Raw genomic sequence first — 27,836 nt, 5'->3', positions numbered from 1 at the left:
CCAACCCACCCAGCTCGCACATCTTTGGACTGTGGGAGGAAACGCACGCAGACACAGAGAGAACGTGCAAACTCCACACAGACAGACAGTCGCCCGAGGCTGGAATTAAACCCTGGTCCCTGGCACTGTGAGGCAGGAGTGCTAACCACTGAGCCACAGTGCTGCCCAAATTGGAGGTTCACAATATGAAAACAGACCCTTCAGCCCACCCATTTCTCACAATTAGTCTAGGCCTATTTGCCTGCTTTTGCTCCACATCCCTCCATACCTATCCCATCCATGTACCCGTCCAAATGTTTCTTAAATGACAAAATTGTACTCTCCTCCACCACTACCTCTGGCAGCCTGTTCCAGACACTCACCACCCTGTGTGGGGGGAAAAAAGCTGCCCCTCTACACCCTGTAATAAGACATTTCGATTAACTCTTGTTGGGTGTAAAAAAGGTTTATGATTTTGTACTTGTAACTTGTGAATAACAAGCTTGAATGTTCACTTCACCTGACGAAGGAAGAGTGCTCTAAAAGCTTGTGATCTCAGATAAACCTATTGGACTATAACCTCAAGTCGTGTGAAATCAGACCTTGCCCACACCATTGCCTCAAAATCATGTTTCTCACATCAGCAGCCTCTCAAGAAGCTGTTCATGAGTAACCACCTATATGCCCTCTAATTTTCTTTTTCCGCTGCATGGGCCTCGAAAATCTGTGCATGGCAGATGTTTCTGAAACCTCACAGCAGCTACACAGTTCAGAGAGAAGGCTGCTGACCACGACGGTAACCAAATTAGAAGTCATGCTGTGTCAAGCTAGGTTTCACTCTGGGACCTGATTTGTCCATTAGCAACATCAAGCTGGGATCACAAAACAATGAGACACAGTAGCAATGAGTCACAGGATAGCAGCGGGAGAGGAGGCAAGGGGATCAGAGATAATGTGAACTGCAGATGCTGGAGAATCCCAGACGACAAAGTGTGGAGCTGGACGAACACAGCAGGCCAAGCAGCATCTTAGAAGCACAAAAGCTGACATTTCGGGCCTAGACCCTTCATCAGAAAAGGGGGATGGGGAGAGGATTCTGAAATAAATAGGGAGAGAGGGGGAAGTGGATCGAAGATGGATAGAGGAGAAGATAAGTGGAGAGGGGAGTATGGGTGGGGAGGCAGGGAGGGGATAGGTCAGTACGGGGAGGACGGACAGGTCACGGGGGCAGGATGAGGTTAGTAGGTACGAAATGGAGGTGCAGCTTGAGGTGGGAGAAGGGGATAGGTGAGAGGAAGAACAGGTTAGGCAGGCAGGGACGAGCTGGGCTGGTTTTAGGATGTCGGGAGGGGGAGAGAGCGGGGAGAAGAGGGGAGATTTTGAAGCTGGTGAAATCCAAATTGATACTGTTGGCAAGAAAGCATTGTGCAGAATTTGTAAACTAACAGAAGGTTGAATTTGATGTACTGAAATTTAGAGAGCCAGCACATATCTGGAAAAGCCTGAATAATAAGCAAGTTGTCTTTGGACAGTAAAATGCCAGGTTCTGGATGAGTTAAAAGTGTAGAGGAGTATACCTGCCAGCTAAGTAGGTGTGAGAGAAATTGAATTTAAACGCACAAGTGTTGCAACAGTGAAAGGAAAAAACTGGGATGAAGATGGGAAATGTAAATATGAACATCTGGTGCACTGCATGGGTAATTGATAAGACATTCAAAACACAGCTCAGGATCCAAAAGCAAAAACAGATTGCACACTTCAATTCAATTCAATTTTCAGGTGGAGTTTGAGATTCGCTTCTTGTAATCCAATAAAGCAGAATACTTTGCCTGAAGACAGGGTTACTATCAAGCAGTTCACTGTTCCACAGCAAGAAAGTTGTGGGCTATGAGAATGAAAGGTGCAAAAAGAATCAGTGAGTGAAAAGATCAGCAGGTGTCTTTACGTAATGCATAACATTGAAATCTAGTAGAAACAAAATGGGATTAAAATGACAAGACAACAAGGCAGAAACATAAAGGCAAGGGTAGCAAATAGAGAAAGGTCATTTGAGTACAAAATAGCAATTACCAAAATTGGTGGGGTAGTGGAAAATGAAGAACTATAATGGGATTTTACTCAACCGGCCAATAGGCCAAGGAATGGAAAATGGAGTTTAAGTTAGATAAATGCAAAGTGTTGCAGTTAATGGAAGGGCCCTGGGGAGTGCTGTCGAACATTGATGCCACTTTCAGGGAACTCAGATAGACAGGGTTGTGAAAGTGGCAAATGAACACTTACTTTCATTAGTCATAGCATTGAATATAGCAGTTGAAAATGGTGAAGAAAAAAACTTACAAGGATGCTCCTGGGATTGGAGGATTTGAGGTACAAAGAGAGGCAGAATAGGCTATTAGGGGTGTAGGAGGCTGACAGGTTGTCCTTAAAGAAGTTTATAGAATCATGATAACATGAACAGCCAAGGTTTTTTTCCGAAGGGTCAGAGAGTTGTAAATTGGAGGGCAAAGACTTAGAAGGGTCTTCACACAGGGGATGGTTCTCATGTGCAATGAAGTGGTAGATGCAGGTACAGATACAATATTAAAAAGACATCCAATAGGTCCATGAATAGGAATGGTTTAGAGGGATAGGAGCCAAATGCAGGCAAACGGTACTAATTTAAATTGGAAAACTTGGTCAGCACGGACACATTGGATCAAAAGGTCTGTTTCCATGCTGTATGACTATGAATGTGACTTTATAATGTGCACATGAAGACAAGTATGACAAAAAGCAGCTTTACATTGCACAACGTATAAATGCTAATACTTAGTGTTGCAAGTCACCAAGACCTTATAAGTCAGAATAATCACATCAAACCAACAGTATGCACCAGGTTGGCAAGAGGTGTAGACAAAGGTAAAAAGGCAAGTTAGGACCACTCCCGACCACAAAATGCTACTTGAAAATGGAGGGAAGAAGAATCAGCCGATTGCACAATAAAAGCAAACTATTTTAAGGCAAGGAGCGGGATGGGCGAGAACAAATCACAGATTTGGCAATGAAAGTTTATGTTTGAAAGAAGGAGTTGAAAAACTGACTGATAAACAGGAGAACCATTAAACAGAACTGATTTAATAGAACTCAATTGTTTTCATCTTTGAGCATAAAATGCCACAAACTTGTGCTAAGCAGATTCACCAAATCACTACCATTGCCAAAATAAACATGTAGTAGCAAGAAACAAGAATTTGTGCTTGATACCTAGATGATAATAACTGAAAAGATTCAAAACTAATTAGGTTTATAAACAATGCTGTGACTGCAAACAAACATGAGCATACCAACGTGAACCTCAGAAAGCACCAAATTTTATTGTCAACCTACATTTGTGATCAAGTCGCTGGAGTGAAACTTCACATCAGCCTAGTGTCTCAGGTAAAAGATATATGAAAATAAAGTTCAAGTCAAACAGGCACAACAGAATCATTCAGATAAAATGAGTAATTAAAACAATGTTATTTTATATTCTTTTATCACATAACAGTCAGGGACAGTTTTGTCTCATTCCAGTTCTTAGTATTTTTTGTTCAAAACTGCAAACTATCTTCAGAATTATACATGGTTATGCACTGCACCATATTGTCTGCTTACCCACAGCACGACCGTAACAGTTTCTTTGTAAATTAATTCAGGTAAAAGAAAACTTAAAAGGTCAAGGGATGCAAACTTCCAGTAAAATGGGGAAAGGAAAGCAACTTGGAACAAAAAAAATTATTTTGCATTAACTTCTCCCCCTCCCAAAGACAATTAACTCCTCTGCTACATGTAGTTAAAACAGGAAGATAAAAATAAATCCAATTGACAAGTATGGCAACTTCAGTGACTTCAGAGTCAGCTTTCTCCCTAATCATACAGTGACAATATCTTGTCATTTTGAGTATCAAAGTACAGACAAAATAACTGCTGGAGTACAAAGTAGCGAAGATAAAATAACAAATTTTCATTCACCCAAAAGAATCAGTTTGAGATTGCTGTAATCAGAATACCATATTTACCATATTAATGGATCAGCAAGAAATTACATATGCTGAAAAGGGGCTTAGACAGGGTGTTGTCCTTTTGTTTCAAGTTCCTGTGAGACCAAAGTTATGGATGGTCATCTTTGTAGCACACACAATCGACAAAATGCTACTCAAACTTAAATTTCCCTGCATGAATCAGAATATTAGCTATTATTTTCTCACATACAAACTATTCCATGGCTCTGTAACACCCTAGGGGACAGCAAGAACTGCAGATGGCGGAGTCAGAGGCAACACAGTGTGGAGGTGAAGGAACACAGCAGGCCAGGCAGTTTCAGAGGAGCAGGAAAATAGACATTTTGGGCTTGGACCTTTTTTCAGGAATGAGGAGGCGGTGGGGGGGTGGGGGGGGGGGGGGGAGAGAGAGAGAGCTTGGAAATAGACAGAGAGAGGAAGGGTTGGGCTGGGGAATGGTAGATGGGTTGGTGATAGGTTGAATGCAGGTACGGAGCAGTGCGGATTCGTTGGGAGGAAGGGTGGGGCAGATAGGTTGGGAAGAAGATGGTTGGTTGTTTCAGATCAAGGAGGCGGGAATGAGAGGGAGGGTTGGTCATGGGGTGAGGCCCGGTGTGAGGGGGATTTTAAAACTGGTGAATTTTAAGTTTAGGCCATTGGACTGTAGGCACCTGAAGTGAAATGAGATGCTGCTCCTCCAGTTTGCATGTGGTATCATTGAGGCACTACAGGAGGCCCAGGATGCACATGTCACCCAGAGTGGGAGGGGCAGTTAAAATGGCTGGCGACTGGAAGGCATTGTCATCTGTTGTATGCAGAGTGCAGATGCTCTACAAAATGGTCCCAGAGTCTACGCTTAGTCTCACCGGTGTAGAGGTGACCAGATCCAGAGCAACAGACAATAGATCCACCAACTTCTGAGACACCAACTCTGTCCTCCAACTCCTCCAAGACTTTCAATTCCTGGCCCCCAACACCTCATCTGTATGGACATCCAATCCCTGTACACAGGTATCTCGCATGCAGATGGCCCAAAAGCACTCTGCTTCTTCCTTTTCGACAGGCCCGTCCAGTTCCCCTCCACCATCACCCTCATCTGCTCAACAGATCTCCTTACCCTGATCCTTTATCTCCTCTCACTTCCTACTGACAAAGGGGTGGCCATGGGCAGCCACGTGGGTCCAAGCTGTGGCTGCCTGTTGGTAGGATATGTGGAGCAGTCCCTCTTCCGCTGGTACACTGGCACCATCCACGACCTCTTCCTCTGCTACATTGATGACTGTATCGGTGCTGCCTTGTGCTCCCACGAGGAGCGTGAACAGTTCATCAGACTTACTAACACCTTACACCCCAATCTCAAATTCAGCTGAACAATCTCTGATACCTCCCTTCTCTTCCTGGATCTCTCCCTCTCCATCTCCATCTCTAGGAACTGCCTCAACTATTTCAAGCCCACTGACTCCCATAGCTACTGTGTTTCCTCTCACCCACCCTCCTAGAAGAATGCGATCCCCTAATCCCAATTCGTCCATATCTGCTCACAAGATGAAGCATTCCACTCCTGGACCATCCCAGATGTCTTCCTATTTCAAGGGCCGCACTCCCCACGCCCCCCAACCCTCCAGCGATCAAAAAAATGCCCTCAATCCCATCTCTTGCATTTCCCATGCCTCTGGCTTCTAATCCCATCCCCCCAACAAAAATAAGGACAAATTCCCTCGTCCTCATATACCACCCCACCAACTTCCACGTCCAGCATATGATTCTTCACAACTTACAATCCAACCCCAAAAGAGATATTTCCTTCCCCACCCCTATCTGCCTTTCATCAGGACCACTCTCTCCGCGACTCCCCCATCCGCTTCACACTCCCTGCTAACCCCATCACACCCGGCACCCTTATCTGCAACTACAGCAAGTACTACACCTGTACCCTCACCTCCATCCAAGATCCAAAGGAAAACGTTTCATATTAGAATGGGGTCCACCTGTACATCCTCCAACCTAGTCTACTGTATGCATTGCTTCTGATGTGGCCTCCTCTACATTAGTGAGACCAAGCGTAGATGCAGGGACCATTTTGTAGAGTGACAGTGCTCTGTACATGACAAATGACAACACCTACTTGTCGCTGACTATTTTAACTCCCCCTCCATTCCCTGGGTGACATGTCCATCCTGGGCCTCCTCCAGTGTCACAACGACACCACCAACAAACTGGAAGAGCAGCACCTCATTCTCCCTCAGGAGCATACAGCCCAATGGCCTAAACATAGAATTCACCAGCTTTAAAATCTCCACATCCCTGGCTTCATCCCATGACCACTTCCTTGACACCACACAACTTGTCCATCTTCTCAAATAAAAACCAAAAGAACTGCAGATGCTGCAATTCAGGAACAAAAACAAAGTTGCTCTAAAAGCTCAGCAGACCTGGCAGCATCTGTGGAGGAGAAAACAGAGTTAACATTTTGGGTCCGGTGATCCTTCCTCAGAACTCATAACTTGTAGGTCACTGGATCCGAACCATTAACTGTTTTCTCCTCCACAGATGCTGCCAGACCTGCTGGGCTTTTCCAGCAACTTTGTTTTTGTTCCTGTCCATCTTCTCTCCCATGTATCCACCCACCCCACCGACCAATCCTCACCAGTGCCTACCTGCACTCACCTACAAACATGTCACTTATCTGTCCCAGCACCCCCTCTTTTTTCTATGTATTTCTGAGCTCCCTCGCCCTCCCATTTCTGAAGAAGGGTTCCAACCCAAAGCATCAACTTCCCTGCTCCTCTGATGTTGCCTGGCCTGCTGTGTTCCTCCAGTTCCACACTGTTGTTTGTAACACCCTAGGCCTTTTTTGCTAATACCACTTGATTGCTAATCTTTTGCCATTTCTTGTCCATCAAGTAGTGCACCCAAAACTCTTGTGCCACTAATTTTCCCCTCATTATTTAACTTCAAGATTGTTCATACTGAAGAATGCTTTGAAATACATAATCTCACCTGTCCCCTACTCTGCTCCTGTTTGAGCTCAATTCCTAACACAGCATGTTACGAAATCACGAGAAATGCAATGCCCGAAATGTTGGAAAATCATCATTGATGGTACAGGCAGACAATATCATTTTACAAAGATAGCAACATTCACACAACCTGTAATTAATAAAATTTCTACCACCACCTCTCTTATACAACAGCTTAAAAATGAATGCATCCTTCATTTTATCCATTCTGTTCTTGGGGTAGCACTTAACTGAATATTAATTGGAATAAAATTATTAGACTGAAGTACTTCAGTCAGTCATATGGTCATTCGCTCCTACCATGACTCAACTCTTAAGTGTAGCCTCTAACCACTCGTTATCTAAGTAGATCATTAACAGGGGAACTCCACTATTGCTGTAGCATAAAAATAAATGAAGGTCAAGTAAAAGTTGGATTCAGAGTAGTTAAAGAGCAAGACAAGTTAATTTCACGGGAAATCCGTCCATTTCATTCCCTGTTTAGTCAAAGCAAGCTTTCCTTCACCAACCAGTCCACCCCCGCTGTGAGATCTTACTCTCCCCAAGCCCCTCAAAACTTTGAAACTATTTTCCCAAGTGTTTTTGTAGCCTCCTCCTGGAGTTGGGCTCAATTTCACCAGGCGGCAGAAAGTTAATGGAAGAGACGGGAAAGAACTCCGGGGCGGGGGCAGGAGAGTTGGACAAAATCAATGGAGTTGGATTAATTACTCAGGAAACCAGCGAGAGTGTAGACTCAAGTGTGTGAATAATTCAGAGACTAAAGCTGCGGGGAGGAGGTATCGCTGAATACCTCGGGGTGGGGGGGGAAGCTCAGCGATCAACTCCTCGACCCACGACACATACAGATACACCCACGACACATACAGATACACGCACCCCCCACCCCCCGAGAAGAGACTGGGCCAGCAGCTCCGGCTGTTGCTGTGGCTGTGGCTGGAAATTTCCCCAACTACACAGCCAGGCAGCACCAGGCACCTCGCCTCCCCGCTTCCCTTTCTCCACACACACTGAGCCTGGAGATCTTACCCATGGCTGCGGGCTCTTCTTCTCTCGGATCTTCCGTCCTCTGACGCCTTATCCACAGGCAGCGCCTTCCATGGGGAATTGGGGGAAAGTGGTGCTGGAGATCCTAACTACAAACTTGTCACTGCTCGGGTTCAGGAGTGTGATCACAGGGAAAGCGACCCGCCCGTACCAGCTTGACTGCAACTCTAGACCGGGGGGGAGGGGAAGGGCAGGGCGGAGTTTGTGAAAGGGTGGGGCTTTGTGCAGATCCCGCCCCCTCCCTGGCTCCCCTGTCTCCAATCCGTATGGTCGCAGATGCCACCAGGATTCCTAGTACCTGGGAGTCCAGGCATTGCAATGAGGAAAAGGCTGTGGAGCCTCTCGAGTTCTGCTGCTACCGACGGGGTATCTACTTTGGAATTTTTGGTCTGGCAGCAAGGCGGTGAAACCGAGGGATCGACGTTTCAACGCGGGCCATGCATCAATTTCGAGCCAAGACGGGAATTGGCATTTCTGCCGAACTATTGGCCCCAATGATGGCACAGCACTCGTCGTAGTAATGAGATAAATTGGTTTCAATGCTTTTCATTTGATTTTTTTTGGGAAAAGGAGCTTTTTTGTGTGCTTGAAAAGTGTGCATTTTTTTTGCAAAACTTTTTATGTTGGCAAACAACCCCAAATTATTTGCATAATTGCGCTGAGCCGCAGCGCCTGGGAACACTTTAGTGACGGGAAGGATATAATTGAGATGCAAATTATGCCATCATGTGGTTTTGTTTGCAAATACAGGAGAAAGATTTGCTAGGCTTTTTTAAAAAAATCGTTACTATTTATAAAAAAATTACTTCAATCTTTAAGCAACGTACAATGAGAATAAAATGCAACTCATGAAATCCGAGATGTTATACTTTAAAAAAGTAAAGAACAAAATTCACTTATCAGAATTTGCAGTTGTCTAATTGAATAGTTTTTACTAAGAAAACGAAATTCAAAGAGATTAGTCTTTCAAGATGCAATGATAAGAAATTAGGATTGTTTTATTTAGACTCAAGTATTTGTTACATTTCTTACATTTACGTAGCGTTCTTGAGGTAATGAAAGATCCAATGGTGCTTAATAAGATTGTCTTAAATACTCGGTGAGCCTGAAAATAAATTATGAGTCAGCCAATGGTTGACCAATGTACTAGATTTTGAGGAGCTCCTGAAAGTGGAAAGGGAAGAGCTTTCGGAACAACGGTGAGGTTTACGCGAGGCGGGTCGGGGGCGCCTTTACAACTAATATTATGAATGACAAAATAAGCCATGATAGGTGATTTTCGCTTACGATTACAAAGGAAGCAGATCAGTGGAGCCTAGCCCTCTGGTCAAGCGAAGTTGGTGCTTAAATGCGTTAAAGGCTGGATACAGATGAAAAGGAGGTGAAGGCAGAGCACCTACAACAAATACATTAAAAAGCAGGAGCATTACAATTAGTATGACCTGGCATCTGTCAAGGTTGTGCTGTGGAATGAATTTCCCCCAGCCTGTTATACCTTATGTCGTCGCAAATGCGTTCTGCAACTTGTTTAAAAAGGCACGGTTTGAGTTCATATGCAAATACACTGTGGCATCATATTGGTGAATCTAACACCTCGAATTTGCTGAAGGTGAAATTTTAGTCCTTTACAAACGTTGAATGATGCGCTACTCCGAAAGTTCACTTTATCCAAACATTCATCTTCTGATTACAATCTTGTCCGAGTTTGGGAACTCTGCATGGTCCCCAGGTGATTGTTGCTGCAACCGGTGTTATGGTAAATCACATGACTTGGGTGGTAGAAAGTGCTTTAGACTAAATAGTGGGGATAAGGGATCAAATAAAGCAAGATGGGATAAGGTGAAAAACTACAAGAGTAAATTATAATCAGAATATAGTAGGGATGGACATAATGTACACATTAATGAGTGCACCAACAGTTCATAGAATCCTTGTCGGGGGGGGGGCGGTGTTTGGGTGAAGCAGGCCACTCAGCCCATCAAGTTCACACAGACGCTCTGAACAGCATCCCACCCAGATCCATCCTATCCCTACATATCCCATGGCTAATCAACCTGGCCTGCACATCCCTGGACATTATGGGCAATTGAGAGTGGCCAAACCACGCAACTTGCATATCTTTGTACTGCAGGAGAAAACCCACACAGACACAGGGAAAATGTGCAAACTCCAAACAGCCACGCAAGGGTGGAACTGAATCCAGGTCCCTGGCACTGAGAGGTAGCAGTGCTAACCACTGAGCCACCATGCTCCCTTTATGTAGTGTTTGAGTTTGTGAAAAAGTTAAATGACAAACTGATATCTGAATGCAATTAGTATTGATAAAAAAAATGGATTAACAGTTGAAATGAAAGCCAATATGTGTGATCTGATTGCAGAGACATAGCTGCAAGGTAGGGCAAAGCATGTTACCAATGCTTCCCTTGTCTTTTTCTCCATGCTCATTACCCAGGTTCTGTGATCAGTGTATTTAAATTGAAGCAAACTTTGCCTAGCAGAAGATGACTGAGTGTGCACCAGGTTTCCCACATTGGCTGTGACCTGAATATTTAAAGGAACATGATATTTTGGAGGGGAAAAAATGCAGAAAAGATGGAGGCCTAGATTGTCATCAGAGATAATGGGAACTGCAGATGCTGAAGAATCTGAGATAAAAAAGTGTGAAGCTGGCTAAACACAGCAGGCCAAGCAGCATCTTAGGAGCACAAAAGCTGACGTTTCGGGCCTAGAGGGGATGCGGAGAGGGTTCTGAAATAAATAGGGAGAGAGGGGGAGGCAGACCGGAGATGGATAGAGGAGAAGATAGATGGAGAGGTAGGGAGGGGATAGGTCAGTCGGGGGTGGATGGACAGGTCAAGGAGGCGGGATGAGGTCAGTAAGTAGGAAATGGAGGTGTGGCTTGAAGTGGGAGGAGGGGATAGGTGAGAGGAAGAACAGGTTAGGCAGGTGGGGATGAGCTGGGCTGGTTTTGGGATGCAGTGGGGGGAGGGAACGATCTGGGCTGGTTTTGGGATGCAGTGAGGGAAGGGAAGATTTTGAAGCGTGTGAAGTCCACATTGATAACATTGGGCTGCAGGGTTCCCAAGCGGAATAAGAGTTGCTGTTCCTGCAACCTTCGGGTGGCATCATTGTGGCGCTGCAGGAGGCCCAGGATGGACATGTCGTCTAAGGAATGGGAGGGGGAGTTGAAATGGTTCACGACCGGAAGGTGCAGTTGTTTATTGTGAACCGAGCGGAGGTGTTCTGCAAAGCGGTCCCCAAGTCTCTGCTTGGTTTCCCCAATGTAGAGGAAGCCACAATGGGTACAGTGGATACAGTATACCACATTGGCAGATGTGCAGGTGAACATCTGCTTGATATGGAAAGTCATCTTGGGGCCTGGGATGGGGGTGAGGGTGGAGGTGTGGAGGCAAATGTGGCACTTCCTGCGGTTGCAGGGGAAGGTGCTGGGTGTGGTGGTGGTGGAGGGGAGTGTGGAGTGGACAAGTGAATCCCAGAGAGAGTGGTCTCTCCGGAAGGCAGACAAGGGTGGGGATGGAAAAATGTCTTGGGTGGTGGGGTCAGATTGTAGATGGCAGAAGTGTCGGAGGGTGATGCGTTGTATCAGGAGGTTGGTGGGGTGGTATATGAGGACTAGGGGGATTCTCTTATGGCAGTTATTGTGGGGGCGGGGTGTGAGAGATGTGTTGCGGGAGACATGGTCGAGGGCGTTCTCGACCACTGCGGGGGGAAAGTTGTGGCCCTTGAAGAATGCGGACATCTGGGATGTGTGGGAGTGGAATGCCTCATCGTGGGAGCATATGCGGCGGAGGCAAAGGAATTGGGAATAGGGGATGGAATTTTTGCAGGGGGGTTGGGTGGGAGGAGGTGTATTCTAGGTAGCTGTGGGAGTCAGTGGGCTTGAAATGGACATCAGTTTCTAGCTGGTTACCTGAGATGGAGACAGAGAGGTCCAGGAAGGTGAGGGATGTGTTGGAGATGGCCCAGGTGAGCTTGAGGTTGGGGTGGAAGATGTTGGTGAGGTGGATGAACTGTCTGAGCTCCTCTTGGGAGCAAGTGGTGGCGCCGATACAGTCATCAATGTGACGGAGGAAGAGGTGGGGTTTGGGGCCAGTGTAGGTGCAGAAGAGGGACTGTTCCACGTAACCTACAAAGAGGCAGGCATAGCTTGGGCCAATGCGGGTACCCATGGCCACCCCCTTTGTCTGTAGGAAGTGGGAGGACTCAAAAGAGAAGTTGTTGAGGGTGAGGACGAGTGTGGCTCGGCAGATGAGGGAGTCGGTGGAGGGGGACTGGTCGGGCCTGTGGAACAGGAAGAAGCAGAGGGCCTTGAGGCCATCTGCATGAGGAATGCAGGTGTAGAGGGACTGGACATCCATGGTGAAAATGAGGTGTTGGGGACCGGGGAATTGGAAGTTCTGGAGGAGGTGGAGGGCGTGGGTGGTGTCACGGACATAGGTGGGGAGTTCCTGGACCAAGGGGGAGAAAATGGAGTCCAGGTAGGTGGAGATGAGTTCAGTGGGGCAGAAGCAGGTGGAGCCAATGGGTCGACCAGGGCAGGCAGGTTTGTGGATTTTGGTAAAGAGATAGAAGCGGGCAGTGCAGGGTTGGGAAACAATGAGGTTGGAGGCTGTGGGTGGGAGGTCACCTGAGGTGATGAGGTTGTGAATGGTTTGGGAGATGATTGTTTGGTGCTCAGGGGTGGGGTCGTGATCCGGGGGCGGTAGTAGAAGGTATCAGAGAGCTGTAGTCTGGCCTCGGCGATGTAGAGGTCAGTGCGCCATACTACAACTGCGCCTCCCTTGTCTGCGGATTTTACGGTGAGGTTGGGATTGGAGCAGAGGGCTGCCCGTTCTGCAGGGGAGAGGTTGGAGTGCGTGAGAGGGGTGAAAAGGTTGAGGCGGTTGATGTCTTGACAGCAGTTGGAGATGAAGAGGTCGAGCGAGGGTAGGAGGCCTGGGGGTGGTGTCCAGGAGGAGGACTTGTGTTGGATGTGGGTGAAGGGGTCAGTGGGGGAGGGCTGGGCTCATGGTTAAAGAAGTAAGCATGGAGATGAAGGGGGTGGAAAAACTGCTCTATGTCCAAACGTGACTGGTATTCGTTGAAGTGTGGGTGGAGGGGGACAAAGGTGAGCCCCATACTAAGTTCGTCCTCAGTCGTGGGAGGTCTGGGGGGATGATTGTTAGTTAGGTATGACATAGTGTAATAGAGATGATGGATTTACTTCTAAAAATCAAAATTTACAATCCATTTGTTTAGAGGTAAAAAATAGTAAACGTAGAAAACTACTGATGGGAGTAGTTTATAGACCCCCTAAGAATATCCACACATAGGGTATTGTGAGAATGATACAGTGGAAATCATGATTTTAACATACATATGGATCGGATGAATCAGATTCCAAAAGACATCCTGAATGCTGTGTTTGTGAAGTGTTTACAAGACTGTTTCTGAGAGTAGCATGTACCCAAGCCAACCAGAAAGCTATTCTAGATCTTAATATGTGCAGTGAGACATCAATGACATCATAGTAAAGGTTCTCCAAGGTAACAGTGATCATAGAAATGGCTAGCACGAGGGGTCATAGTTTTAAGCTGGTTGGTGGAAAGTATAGAGGGGATGTCAGAGGCAGGTTCTTTACGCAGAGAGTTGTGAGAGCATGGAATGCGTTGCCAGCAGCAGTTGTGGAAGCAAGGTCATTGGGGTCATTTAAGAGACTGCTGGACATGCATATGGTCACAGAAATTTGAGGGTGCATACATGAGGATCAATGGTCGGCACAACATTGTGGGCTGAAGGGCCTGTTCTGTGCTGTACTGTTCTATGTTCTATGTTCTATGTTCTATAACATGATTGAATTTTGCTTTGAGGGGAAGAAGTGAGAACTGACAAGTTAGTAAACTTAAATAAGGGTACTTGTGATTAAATAAAATTATTCACATGAAATTCTATGGGAAACTTTCCTCACGTGGCCCTTTGTTAAAAATTTTGATCAGAATACTACACAATTACAAATCCCTAAGTAATTCTTGCATTAGTGCCAATATTTGGCAGCTCAGGTGTCTTTAACTATCTTTTTGATTTTCTTCATTTCCCAGGTTAATGGACAACATTCATTATTCATTTCCACCAAGAATTTCTTTTTAGATTTAGTCAAGGGAATATGAGCATTGCTGGCCAGGTCAATAGTTATTTCTCATTCCTGGCTACATAACAACAGTAATAGGGAGCTATCTTCTTGAAATGGTGCAGGTGGAGGAGCACCCAAAGTGCTGGTAGGAAGGGAGTCAAAGAAAATTAATCCAATAACCGTGAAGGAATAGTGATGTAGGGGCAAGACAGGATGGTGCGTGACTCAGTAGAATTTGCAGGTGGTGATATTTCCATGTATCAGCTTCCCTTGGCCTTGGAAGTGGTAGAGATTGCAGATTTGCAAGATGTTGTTGAAGGTGCCTTGGTGAAATCCTGTAATGCATCTTGTAGCTATTACATGGTGCTGCCACTAAAGAACCGAATGTTGAAAGTGATAGATGCCAATCCAGTGGCTGTTATGTCCTTGATAATGTCAAAGGATTTGAATGTTGTCAGAGCTGCACACATCCAGGTAAATATGGAGTTTACCATCATACTCCTGCCTTGATGATGGTTTCTTCCAAATTTTTGCCAAGAAAACATCTACTTTGGCGGACTGTAATCATAACCTCTCATAATACGGTAACATAAACTATATTCAGTTCCAAAACTATGAGCCAACCAGTGGTTGGCTGCAATTCTAGAAAAATGCTCATTTTTGAATGCCTTGCTAATAAAGAAAATATCGTATATGTCTTTTTAACCGTTTATCTCCTATTCAGCAATCTTCAGAGATTTGTGGATGTGCTGTTTTTCTAGATTTGTTGTGTATTCCCTTGCATTCTTTGACCTCCTTACATATGTAATAAATGCATTAAAGGCTGAAAAGTTGAAAAACAGAGGTTAATTTGGTAATTTGATATTGATGGTACTAGAAAATAAACAAAGGGAAAACTAATCATAGAATCCCAATACTGTGAAAGCAGGCCATTTAGCCCATTGAGTCCTCACAAACCCTCTAAAAAGCATTCCAACCAGACCAATTCACCTACCCTATCCCTGTAACCCTGCATTTCCCGAAGACTAATCCAACTAGCCTGCACATTCCTGGAAACTATGAGCAATTTAGTATGGCCAGTCCATCTAACCTGCGCATCTTTGGACTGTGGAAGGAAACCAGAACACCCAGAGGAAACTCATGCAGACATGGGGAGAACTTGCAAACTGCATAGAGACAGTTGCCTAAGGGTGGAATCAAACCCAGTTCTCTGGTGCTGTAAGTCTGCAGTGCTAACCATTGAGCTATCAGTTTTTATCCCGATATTTATAATTAACTTACTTAGACATAATATAACACATCTCCAGTGAGAAGGAGCTTGAACCTGGACCTCCTGACTTGGAGATAGGGACACTACCACAATGCCAGAAGACCCCTAATGTTTTTGTCCACTGCAATTCTAGTAATTCCACCCAACTGAAGGAGCTTTATACATCTGCATTCACAACAGATCATAAAAAACACTAGAATTATATTACTTATGGCTGAAAACCTGTGCTTTGTGCCTCCAGCCGCTAATTTTCTGACCTTTTATCCTTTAGCAACTTTCATACTTGAACTTACCCATGATTACTGTTCTCTTTGTAATTACCATCTCTCTTTCCAAAAAATCAAATAGTTCCCACTTTCCTCCCACCCACACAGAGCAGGGCATCTCCAAAATGCCTTGGTTCCAGTCACCACTGTAGCTTTACACTTGATGCGCTTTGGAAAAAAGAATACAGGCTTGGACTATTTTCTAAACGGTGAGAAAATTCGTAAAGCAGAAGTACAAAGGGATCTGGGAGTGTTGGCCCAAGATTCTCTAAAAGTTAACTTGCAAGTAGAGCCCGTGATTAAGAAAGCGAATGTAACGTTGTTGTTTATCTCAAGAGGGTAGGAATATAAAAGTAGTGATGTGCTTCTGAGACTTTATAAAGGTCTAATTAGGGTCCATTTAGAATTTTGGGCCCCTCACCTCAGGAAGGACATACTGGCGCTGGAGCGTGTCCAGCGGAGATTCACACGGATGATCCCTGGAATGGTGGGTTTAACGTATGATGAACGGCTGAGGATCCTGGAATTGTATTCATTACAGTTTAGAAGGTTGAGGGGAGATCTAATAGAAACTTACAAGATAATATATGGCTTAGAAAGGGTGGACGCTGGGAAGTTGTTTCTGTTAGGCGGGGAGACTAGGACCCGTGGGCACAGCCTTAGAATTAGAGGGGGTAAATTTAAAACGGAAATGAGGAGACATTTCTTCAGCCAGAGAGCGGTGGGACTGTGGAATTCATTGCCATGGAGTGCAGTGGAGGCTGGGACGTAAAATGCCTTCAAGGCAGAGATTGATAAATTCTTGATCTCACAAGGAATCAAGGGCTACAGGGAGAGTGCAGGCAAGTGGAGTTGAAATGCCCATCAGCCATGATTTAAATGGCAGAGAGGACTCAATGGGCCAAATGGCCTTACTTCCACTCCTATGTCTTATGGTCTTATGATTTGATAAGAAAGCCTTCCAGGGCACTGTAGAATGAACAGTTACTGTATCTTTCTCCAGCAAGGGTCATTCTCCTAAAGATTTGACTTGCAGCCTCTGCCAACAGCATGCCATTGTTAATAAGATACATGCACATTCTTTAACATTGACTTAAACCAATTTCAGCAAAGAATTCCAAAAGTTTCTTTCAGATAGACAAATTTAGGTTAATCCAACACCACAGAAAAAAGATAAGGTTATCTATTTCAAAAGAGAGATATGATAATATATCAAGTCGGGTTTGCTGTGGTGCAGCAACTGTTTCTAAATGACTTGTCAGTGCACTCTCAAGCTCAATTTTGTTTTGACCACTAAGTTACTGAAATTGCAAGCTGATAACAGCACCTCACAGACATAAAGGGACAACGTAAAGAACAAAGGGAATGACAGAAATTAATCACAAAACAGGTTGGAAAATAAACTACAGAGCGACTGAGAACAAATATAAATTACAGCCCTCTTGTGGCACAGTGGTAGTGTTCCTTACCCTTAATTTGGGAAATCTAGGTTCAAGTCCTACCTGCTGCAGAGCTCTGCAATAATATTTCAGTGCACATTGATTAGAACAATAGGCAAGTAAATTCAATGTCAAATTAGAAAGTGGATGAAAAATGGAGAAAGCATACTTACTCTTACAATCATCAAACCAAAATGTTTACAGTGAGTTTATTTACTCTTGCTGCAATTGTACAGAGTCTTGGTGAGTTTACACCTGGATGATTGTGCACAGTTTTGGATTCCATTATTTGAAAACGGAAGTACTGGCTACAGAACATGATTTAGCACATTGATCCCTGGGATGTCAGGATTGATGGATGAAGAGAGATTGAATCAGTTCAGACTTCATTCACCAGAATTTAGAAGAATGAGGGGTGATCTCACAGAAACCTCTAAAATTCTAACAGGACTAGACAGTGTAATTGCACTAAAGATGACTAGGGAGTCCAGGAGAAGGGGTGACAGTCAAAATTTAAAAGGTAGGCCATTTAGGACTGAAATGAGAAGAAATTTCTCCACGCAGGCAACAATGAGTCTGTGGAATTCTCTTCTAATGAAGGCAGTTAAGGCCAAAACTGATTGTTTTCAAGAAGGAGTTAGATATAATTCTGAAGACTAAAGGCATCAAATGGCATAGGGAGGAAGCAGGAACAGGGGACTGAGTTGGATGATCAGCCAAGATCATATTGAATAGTGAAACAAATGCAAAGAGTTAAATGGCCTATACCTGCTCTTAGTTACCATGTTTCAATCTATTCTTTACTGTATCCAATCGATTTCAGTCGTGAGGCAGACGTGAAATACTGAGTTTGCTCAGTGGAATGAACAATAATTTTTTTAGATATTCGTATTTAACTATTCATCTGCCATTTGAAATAACTAACTATCTCATGCCTAAATAGAACTGAGTATTAGCCTGACTGCCATTTTGACGGTAAAATCAGATCCATCAATTTACCACTTGAAATGTTAATGCTGTTTCTCTCCACAGATGCTGCAAAACCTGCTTATTTTCTCTGGTCAGAGATAATGGGAACTGCAGATGCTGGAGAATCCAAGATAACAAAGTGTGGAGCTGGATGAACACAGCAGGCCAAGTAACATGTTAGGAGCACAAAAGCTGATGTTTCAGGCCTAGACCCTTCATCAGAAAAGGGGGATGGGGAGAGGATTCTGAAGTAAATAGGGAGAGACGGAGAGGCGGATCAAAGATGGATAGAGGAGAAGATAGGTGGAGAGGAGAGTATGGGTGGGGAGGTGGGGAGGGGATAGGTCAGTCCAGGGAGGACAGACAGGTCAAGGGGGTGGGATGAGGTTAGTGGTAGGAAATTGAGGTGCGGCTTGAGGTGGGAGGAAGGGATAGGTGAGAAGAAGAACAGGTTAAGGAGGTGGGGACAAGCTGGGCTGGTTTTGGGATGCAGTTTTTGAAGTTGGTGAAATCCACATTGATACCATTGGGCTACAGCATTCCCAAGCGGAACATGAGTTGCTGTTCCTGCAACCTACAGGTAGCATCATTATGGCACTGCAGGAGGCCCAGGATGGACATGTCGTCTAAGGAATGGGAGGGGGAGTGGAAATGGTTCGCGACTGGAGGTGCAGTTGTTTATTGCGAATCGAGCGGCGGTGTTCTGCAAAGCGATCCCCAAGCCTCCGCTTGGTTTCTCCAATGTAGAGGAAGCCACACCGGGTACTGCGGATGCAGTATACCACATTGGCAGATGTGCAGGTGAACATCTGCTTGATGTAGAAAGTCATCTTGGGGCCTGAGATGGGGGTGAGGGAGGAGGAGTGGGGGCAGGTGTAGCTCTTCCTGCGGTTGCAGGGGAAAGTGCTGGGTGTGGTGGGGTTGGAGGGGAGTGTGGAGCGGACAAGGGAGTCACGGAGAGAGTGGTCTCTCCGGAAGGCAGACAAGGGTGATGTTGGAATCTATTCCGCCAATTTATCTGTTGTTTGCGTCAGGAATGATGCACAGTTCATGCTATGATTTCCCCAAGAAGAAAATGCATTTTTCACAAAAATGATACTTTCCAAAGTGTATCTTTTACAGATCTTTTTGAAACATTATTGAAGTTTAATCAATTCTTTATGAAAGTCTGACCAGCTGCAATTGAATTCAATTTGCATTTTCAAGACATTGTGATTCAAACTTTGTGCCATTTTAACATGGACAGCAGTCTTAGAAATGTTACTAGCTGTTCTAGAGATCATTGGTTAATTATTTACCACTGTTACAAAATTTTTTTTTATCCTATTGAGTTAGGATACGTCAAATATGCAATGATGCATTTTCCATGTGATATTTTGTGACAGACAATAATCAAATATCTTCCAAAGCAACAATCTGCAATTAGGTGGAGTGTTTTGTGCAATAAAAAATCCCACAGAGCTTTGTAAAGAGATTGCTAGATAATGAAATTAATCAACTGCATTTTGAGAAGGCTTTTACAGATGAGAACAGAGGGAGCAAATCAAGTAGATTTGAGAAAATCAACCCAGCATGGAAGGTCCCACTGACTATGGAGCAGAGAAGTTCAGACTCAGGTACAAAGAGTGGAGATTAAATATTGGGTATCGGGTTGGAGAATATGATGATTTCTCATGATAAAATTAATGGTGTCATATGCAATGCATTTATATATCATTTAGACATGGAATCATGATGATACAGAAGGAGATTATTTGATCCATTGAATCCTTGCAAACCAGGTTAGATGCTAGGAATCCTGCAGCCAGTAACTCATGCTCTGACTCATAAAAGACTGTTAGGTTAAATCTAACCCATACACATCAAAGCGCAGCTCCAAGAACACTGAAGAAGTTTGACACTATTCATGACAAAGCAGCCTGCTTGATTGGCACCACATCCACAAACATCCCCTCCCTCAGCAGTATGTATCATCTACAAAATGCACTGCAAAAATTCATCAAAGGCCCTTAGACAGCATCTTCCATGCCAGCAACCACTTCTATCAAAAAGGGCACATGCAGCAGATAAATGAGAATATCATGACTTGCAAATTCTCCTCAGGATCACTCACCATCCTGATTTGGAAATATATCACTGGTCCTTCAGTGTTGCTGAATCAAAATTCTGGAATTCCTCAATAGTGTTGTGTGTCTACCTGTTCAAGAAAGGAGCTCACCATTACCTTTGCAAGAGCAACTAGTGACAGACAATAAATGCTGGCCCAGGCAGCAATGCTCAAATCCGGGTGTAAGTAAAAAGTACTCCGTATTTCTTCTACGAAAATACATCACCTTACATTTCTCTGTAGAAAATTCCAAAACTCATCTACTCATTCTGCTAGCCTATCTCCATCTTGTTATTCAAATAGTATCATCTTCACCGTTTACAATACCACCAAGTTTGCTATGCTCAACAAACTTTCAAAGTTTTATTCTTTATACCAATATCCAAGTTGCCTGTACATTCAAAAGGAGACATGACCCCAACATTAATGCTTAGAAAGAAGGGTCCAGACCCGAAACATCCACTTTCCAGCTCCTCTGATGCTGCTTGGCCTGCTGTGTTCTTCCAGCTCTACACCTTGTTATCTCAGATTCTCCAACATCAGCAGTTCCTACTATCTCTGAACCATTTCCTGTAACTTGTTTTCTGTCCTCAAGTTGTTTTTTTTTTCCCCACCCAAGCTTCTATTCCATGAGCCTCCAATTTGCCATAGCTTTCTTAAAGTCCATATATATGTATATGAACTGCATTTCCTTCATTAATCTTTTCTATTATTTAACCAACAAAAGTTCATTTATATTAGCTAAACACCACCAGTCTTTTGCAATTCAAGATTGGGTCTCAAAGTTGGGAATAAGGATGAAAAAGCTCCACTAGCTGGAGTCATTCTTGGCATGTAAGAAGATGGTTGTGGTTGTTGGAGATCAGTCATTTCAGCTCCGGAACTTTGCTGCAGGAGTTCCTCAGTCTAGAGTCCTAGACCTGCTTCATAAATGACCTCCCCTTCATCATAATGTCAGAAGTGGGGATGTTCACTGATGATTGCACAATGTTCAGCAACATTCACAACTCCTCAGATACTGAAGCAGCCCATATTCAAGTGCAATAAGTTTTGGATAATGTCCAGGCTTGGGCTGACAAGTGACAAGGAGCATTCACACTACACAAATATCAAGAAATGAACATTTTGAGTAAGAGACAATCTAACCACTGCCCTTTGACTTTCATTGGTGTTACTATCACTGAATATCCCCATATCAACATCCTTGTGGTTATCATTTACCAGAAACTCAATTAGACTCAACCCAACTGTACAAATACAGTAGCTACAAGAGCAGGCCAGAGGCTAGGATTACAGACCAGTTCCCTGGATGGGTGCAGCTTCAACAACATTCAAGAATCTGGTAACTCCCCTCTTGACTCTTCACAAACTGTCTAGCATCTACAAGGTACGAGTCAGGAATGTGATGGAATATTCCCCACTTGCCTGGATGGGTGCAGCTCCAACAACACTTGACACCTTCCAGAACAAAGCAGCCCATTTGATTGGCACCACATCCACATGCATCCATTCCATCCACTACCAACATTCAGTAGCAGCAGTGTATACTATCTACAAGATGCACTGCAGAAATTCACCACAGATCCTTAGCAAGCACCCTCCAAACCCACTATAATTTCCATCTAGAAGGACAAGGGCAGCCTCTACATGAGAGCACCAAGACCTGCAAGTTCCCTCCAAGCTGCTCACGATTCTGACTTGAAAATATATTGTCATTCCTTTACTTTTGCCAGGTCAAAATCTTGGAATTCCTTCCCTCATAGCATTGTGGACTGCAGCAGTTCAAGAAGGCAGCTCACCAGCACCTTCTCAAGGGCAGTTCGGGTTAGTAATAAATGCTGACCAGCCAGCAATGTCCACATTTGGCAAGTGAATGTAAAACAGAAACTAATTAATTCAAACTTCTCCAAGTGCCTGATATTTTTTATTCAAGACTACAGTTTCTAAAACCATGCCCACTTTTGATGTTAAAATGTGTCCCTTGCAGTTAGTCAGAATTTCTTCACACCTCTTGATCACAGTGACATATTTGCAATTTTCCAATTCCCTAACACTTCCCCAGTTCTGTTAATTTCTCCAGTACAATCCTCTTACTAATGCTAATTTCCTTTAATATCCCATTCTCACTAGCCACTTGCATCTCTAGTTCAGATAAGCTTTGGCTATCTTTCTCAGTGAAAACTGACATTTTGGTCAGCATCCTCTTCCTTAGCAAATACCAAGACACATAACAAAATGCTAAAAATACCAAACATAAGCTTTTGTAAGTCAGCTTTTTAAAGCATGAACCAATGGCTCAAGTTAGGTAGTCACTGAAAATATTTTTTTACTTACATGGCAATTAGAGAACCTAAAGTAAATATTGAAATAAAACATAGTAAACCAACTGGGTCACCTATATACTCCTCAGAGGACGCACATATAGAAGGGTATGGTTCCAGAAAAGGCAGCCTGCCTGTAAAATTGACTGGAAAAATAAACTGGAGAACCTCTACATAGAAAGCAGCTAAGCCGTTTCAAATAAGAAATGAACATAGAATGTACCTCGAGTATTTTGGCCAGGAATCTTTTTTCAGTGGTTCTGAGTGATATCTGCCATAAATCTGGGGGACAGCCAGAGAATCTTTAAATTTTTCCAAAATATTTCCCTCCTACCAATGAAGGTGTAGACAGTCTGAGCTAGACATCTGCCAATATTACAATTCAATTAGCTACTGAAGGTTATCAAGGGATGATCTGAGAAGTACCAGGGATAAATAAAAGTCAGAGAATGGGTCTAGGCCCGAAACGTCAGCTTTTGTGCTCCTGAGATGCTGCTTGGCCTGCTGTGTTCATCCAGCCTCACATTTTATTATCTTGGAATCTCCAGCATCTGCAGTTCCCATTATCTCAGAGAATGAGAGTTGACTAAATGTGATATTCAATTTTCTTAGCTCCCTGTGGAAAAGCTCTTGGTGTCTATTCAATGATGCAGCTGAAGTCTGTTTGGATGCTTGATATTCACAGGTATGTAGCATACTGTGTTGACACTGCAGGAAGAAATGTTAATTTTTTTCTCAGTTTTTGAGAAATAGCAGCCTTTACATTCATAATAACTGTATTTCAAAGAAAGAAAGTCATTATAGCTACAGTAATAGTGATCAGCAACAGAGAATGATATCCTTGTGTACATTTGTGTTACTCTTAATGACTGAAATTAACTCATTGGAGGAGAGATTTTTTTTGCTCAATTCTTTTCCTAACTACTTTCATAGATCAGAGGGAGCTGAAGCAGACCAAGACCCAGGGGCTGGGAGATTATTAAGGGATGATCTGAGAAGTAAAAGTAAAAGGATAAGTAAAAATCAGAGAATGAGAGTTGACTAAAGTTAAGTAAAGGGTGTATATTTAAGATGAAGTAATCCACAAAGTTAGCAAGTCGAACAATGTAAGTGAAAGTTTAACCCGTGGAAGATGAGTTCTGCCAAGTTGAATGCTTGATCTGTGGACTGGGGAAGTTATGGGGCCTGCCAGCATTGTAGATGATCGTGTGTCTAGGATGTACTCCTAACTGCAGAAACTCGAGCTCGGTGTTTTGGAGTTTAAGCAGTGGCTGGAAATACTGAAGCATATCCATGAGGCTGAGGATTTTGTGGAAAGCATGTTTATAGAGGTGGTCACAACACAGTTCAAGAGACTAAAGGAAAAAAGGGATTGGGTGACCTCTAGTCACTCACAGGGAATTGGGTAAGCAGTTCAGGAGACCCCTGGTGTCCTGCCCACAAACCAGTTTTCCATTTAGGAAGCTGATGAGGACACCAGTACCTCAAGGGACTGTAGGCAGAGCTAAAATTCTAGCATCCCAAGAAGCTTGACTGTGCAGGAGGGGAGAAAGAAAAAAGCAGGAGAGATAATAATAGGGGATTCATTAATTAGGGAAACAGGTAGGTATTTCTGCAGTTACAGAAATGACTTCAGGATGGTGTGTTGTCTCTCTGGTGCCAGTGTCAGAGATATTACTGAATGGTTAGAGAGGATCCTGAAGGGGAGGTTGACAAGACAGATATTGTAATATACTTTCGTACCAATGATATTGGCAGAATGCGGGACAAGTTCTTGGATCAAGAATTTAGGGATATAGGTAGGAGACTGAAAAAAGGACGTTCAACATTGTTGACTCTGGATGACTCCTGGTACCACATGCTAGTGAGTATGGAAATAGGAGAATAGGACACGTGAATGCATAGCTCCAGAGTTAGTGCAGGAGGGAGTACTCTAGATTCTTGGAACACTGGGACCATTTTTAGGGTAGGTGGGACCTCTACATCTGGGATGGTCTGCATCTGAATTAGAATGGGACCAGCATCACCGTGAATGGGTTTGCTGTCCTATTGGTGGGAATTTAAACTAGTTCAGCAGGGGGAGGGGACACAGCGTGTTAGTACAATAGGGACACAGTATATTTCAGTAAAAGAATCAAGACAGAAGGAATTCAGCCATGATGATCTTCAAGGGTGTAATGTGAGGCTGGATAGCCTCTGCTTTAATGATCAAAGTTTTGTAGATAAGACAGATAAGTGAAGGACATGAATTTACAAGCGGAATAAGAAGCTGTTGTCATTACACAAATATGCTGGAGCTAGAGGCAGAACTGGCAACTCTACATTCCAAGGTATAGGATCTTCAGGCAGGGCAGGGTAAGGCTGTTAAAGAGAGTTGGCATTTACTGCAGTAAGGAGGGACCATATCTTGGAAGGGACTTGAAATGACTTTTTGTGGGTAGAGCTTAGTAATAAAAATGGGACAGTCATACTGCTGGCAGTGTATTATTGACCACATAACAGTGGGCAATAGTGGAGCAAATTGACAAATTAATTGACAGTTCACTAAAATGTGTAAAAACAGTGATAAACTAATTCTTTCAGGAAATTTCAACTTCCCCAACATTAATTGGTCTTGTCAGAGAGTAAAGGGTTTAGATGGGACAGATTTCTTGAATTGTATTCAGGAGAGTTTTTTATATCAACATGTAGACGTTGCAGACAACAAGGGACAGTGCAGTTTTGGACCTAATACTGAGGAATGAAGACAACAGATGTTTGAGGTGGTGGTGGGAGAATATTTTAGTGATAGCAACCACAATGTTATATTTTAAGTTTATTATGGTCAAGGAAAATAATGGTCTGCAATAAAGGGTTTTGGATTGGGAAAAGGCAGAGTTTATTAAAATAAGACAGGATCTTGCCAAAGTAGACTGGGAACAGATATTTTTGGGTTAATCTATCGTGGAACAGGGAAGGGGGTGTTCTAAATTGAATTGGTGAGAGTACAGGCCTAATGCAGGAACAACAAACTTAGGGAACCCTGGATGTCTCAGAATATTCAGGACTGGATAAGAAGGAAAAGTGAGGCTTCTATCAGGTACAGTGTGGAGGAGCAGAGGGATCTCAGAGTTCATGCCCACAGTTCCCTGAAAGCTGCTACCCAGATGGATAGAGTTGTTAAGGGGGTGCATGGTGTCTTAGCTTTCATTAATAAAGGGATTGAGTTCAAGAGCCATGAAGTTGTGCTCCAGCTATACATAACCCTGGTTTGGCCACATCTGGAGTATCGTGTCCAGTTCTGTTCACCTCATTACAGGAAGGATACGGAAGTGTTCGAAAAGGTGCAGAGGAGATTTACCAGGATGTTGCCTGGAATGGAGGGAAGGACTTACAAGGAAAGGTTGAGAGAACTAGGGCTTTTCTCTTTAGAATGACGAAGGATGAGAGGTGATATGATAGAGGTGTACAAAATGAGCAGAGGCACAGATAGAGTGGACAGCCAGAGACCTTTTCCTAGAGTGGAGGTAGCTATTACAAGGGAGCATGGAATCTATTGCCGGGGAGAGTAGTGGAGTCGGTCTCATTAGGGGCATTTAAGCGGGTATTAGATAGGCATATGAATGATAGTATAAGGTAGGTGTGGAGGTTAGATTGAGATTTGGTTCAGGGTAAAAGTTCGGCACAACATCGTGGGCCAAAGAGCCTGTACTGTGCTGTACAGTTCAATGTCCTAAAGAGGCCAAATCAACAGAGGCCCCAGCATAATATAGAAATTACAGAGGGGAACATAAAAAAAATGAGTGCAAAGAAGCTAAGATAAAGGGAGAATTCCAAGATATTCCACAAGTATGTCAAGGGAAAGATGATAACAAGGGAAAAATTGGGGCTGTTTAGGGACCAAGGAGGGAACCTGTGTGTGGAGCTGGAGGATATTGGCAGGGTGGTAAATTAATACTTTACATCTGTTTTCTCGTTGGAGTTGAGGATACAGGCACAGAATTCAGGAAGAGGAACTGTGAGGTTCTTGAGCAGTTTGACATATAGAGTGAGGAGTTGAACATATTGGTGGACTTAAAAGTGGATAAATCCCAAGATCATGGTGAGTTGTATCCCAGTCTGCTGTGGGAAATGAGAGAGGAAACTACAGGGACTCTGACTCAAGTTTTTAATTCCTCTTTATCCAAAGGGGAGGTGCCAAAGGACTGGAGGACAGCAAATGTGCTTTTGTTTTTCACCAAGATAAGCCAGGGAATTATAGACCAGTGGCAGGGAAATTGTTAGACAAAATTCCGAAGGAGAGAAATAATCTACACTCGGAGAGGCAAGGTTTGATCAGGGATAGTCAGCATGACTTTGTCAGAAGGAGGCCGTGCCAAATTTAAATGTTTTGGGGATATGACTAAATTTATAGATGAGAGTCATGCAGTTGATATAGTTTCAATTTGATATAGATATGGATTTCAGTGAAGATTTTGACAAAGTCCCACATGGGAGACTGATAAAGAAGTTAAAAGCACATGGGATCCAGGTAAGTTGGCAAGTTACATCCAATATTGGCCTAGTGGTAGGAGACAGATGATGGCTGTGGAACATGTTTGCGTGACTGGTGATCTGGGTCTAGAGGTGTCTCACAGAGGTCAATGCTAGGTCCCTTATTGTTTGTGATACATATAAATGGTATAGAAGGAAATATGGAAAGGATGCCAAATAAGTTTGTGGATAAGATGAAGATTGTCCAGGTGGTTGAGAGTAGGAAGAAGGTCTTAGGTTGCAGGAAAATAGAGGCAGGTTTGTCAGATGGACAGATCAGTGGCAAATGGAATTTAATCTTGAAAAGTGTGAGGTAATGCATATTGGAAGAAATGAAAAGACAAGGGAGTACAAAATGAATAGCAGGACACTGGGAAACTCAGAAAAACAGAGGGATCTTGGGCTAGGACAGGTTAACAGTATGGTTATGAAAGCTTGCAGGATACTTGCTTTTACCAGTAATGAAATAAGAGCAGGAATGTTATGTTGGAGCTGGACAGAACTTTCATTAAGCCACAGCTGGGGTACTGTTTGCAGTTCTGGTCACCAAACTGTCGGAAGGATGTGTTCGCACTGGAAGAAGTACAGAGGAGATTTATCAGGATGTTGCTGGGGATGAAAAGATTTAACTATGAACAGAGACTGGATGAGCTCAGGTTGACTCCTTTAGAGCAGTGAAAGCTGAGAGAGGCCTGACTGAGGTGTATAACATTAGTGAGGAACACAGACAGGATGGATAGAAAGCAACTGTTGCCCTGAA

At 43.7% G+C, this 27,836-nt stretch overlaps 1 protein-coding gene across 5 annotated transcripts in view; it reads right to left on the bottom strand.

Annotated features, from left to right (window-relative positions):
* Nucleotides 1–8,236, bottom strand: part of cd2ap (CD2-associated protein) — a 222,590-nt gene extending 214,354 nt beyond the window's left edge. For all 5 annotated transcript variants that reach the window (XM_059645412.1, XM_048531190.2, XM_048531192.2 and 2 more), the window contains exon 1: nt 8,045–8,236. In XM_059645412.1, coding sequence (XP_059501395.1) covers nt 8,045–8,048 — 4 coding nt within the window. In that variant the 5' untranslated portion in view covers nt 8,049–8,236. The remainder of the gene's footprint in view (nt 1–8,044) is intronic.
* Between the last annotated feature and the right edge of the window lie 19,600 nt (nt 8,237–27,836).

Source organism: Stegostoma tigrinum, chromosome 4 (assembly GCF_030684315.1).
Source record: "Stegostoma tigrinum isolate sSteTig4 chromosome 4, sSteTig4.hap1, whole genome shotgun sequence".
NCBI classification, from domain to species: domain Eukaryota; kingdom Metazoa; phylum Chordata; class Chondrichthyes; order Orectolobiformes; family Stegostomatidae; genus Stegostoma; species Stegostoma tigrinum.
Note: the sequence above shows the minus strand (reverse complement) of the source record. Positions and strands in the feature narration are given on the sequence as shown.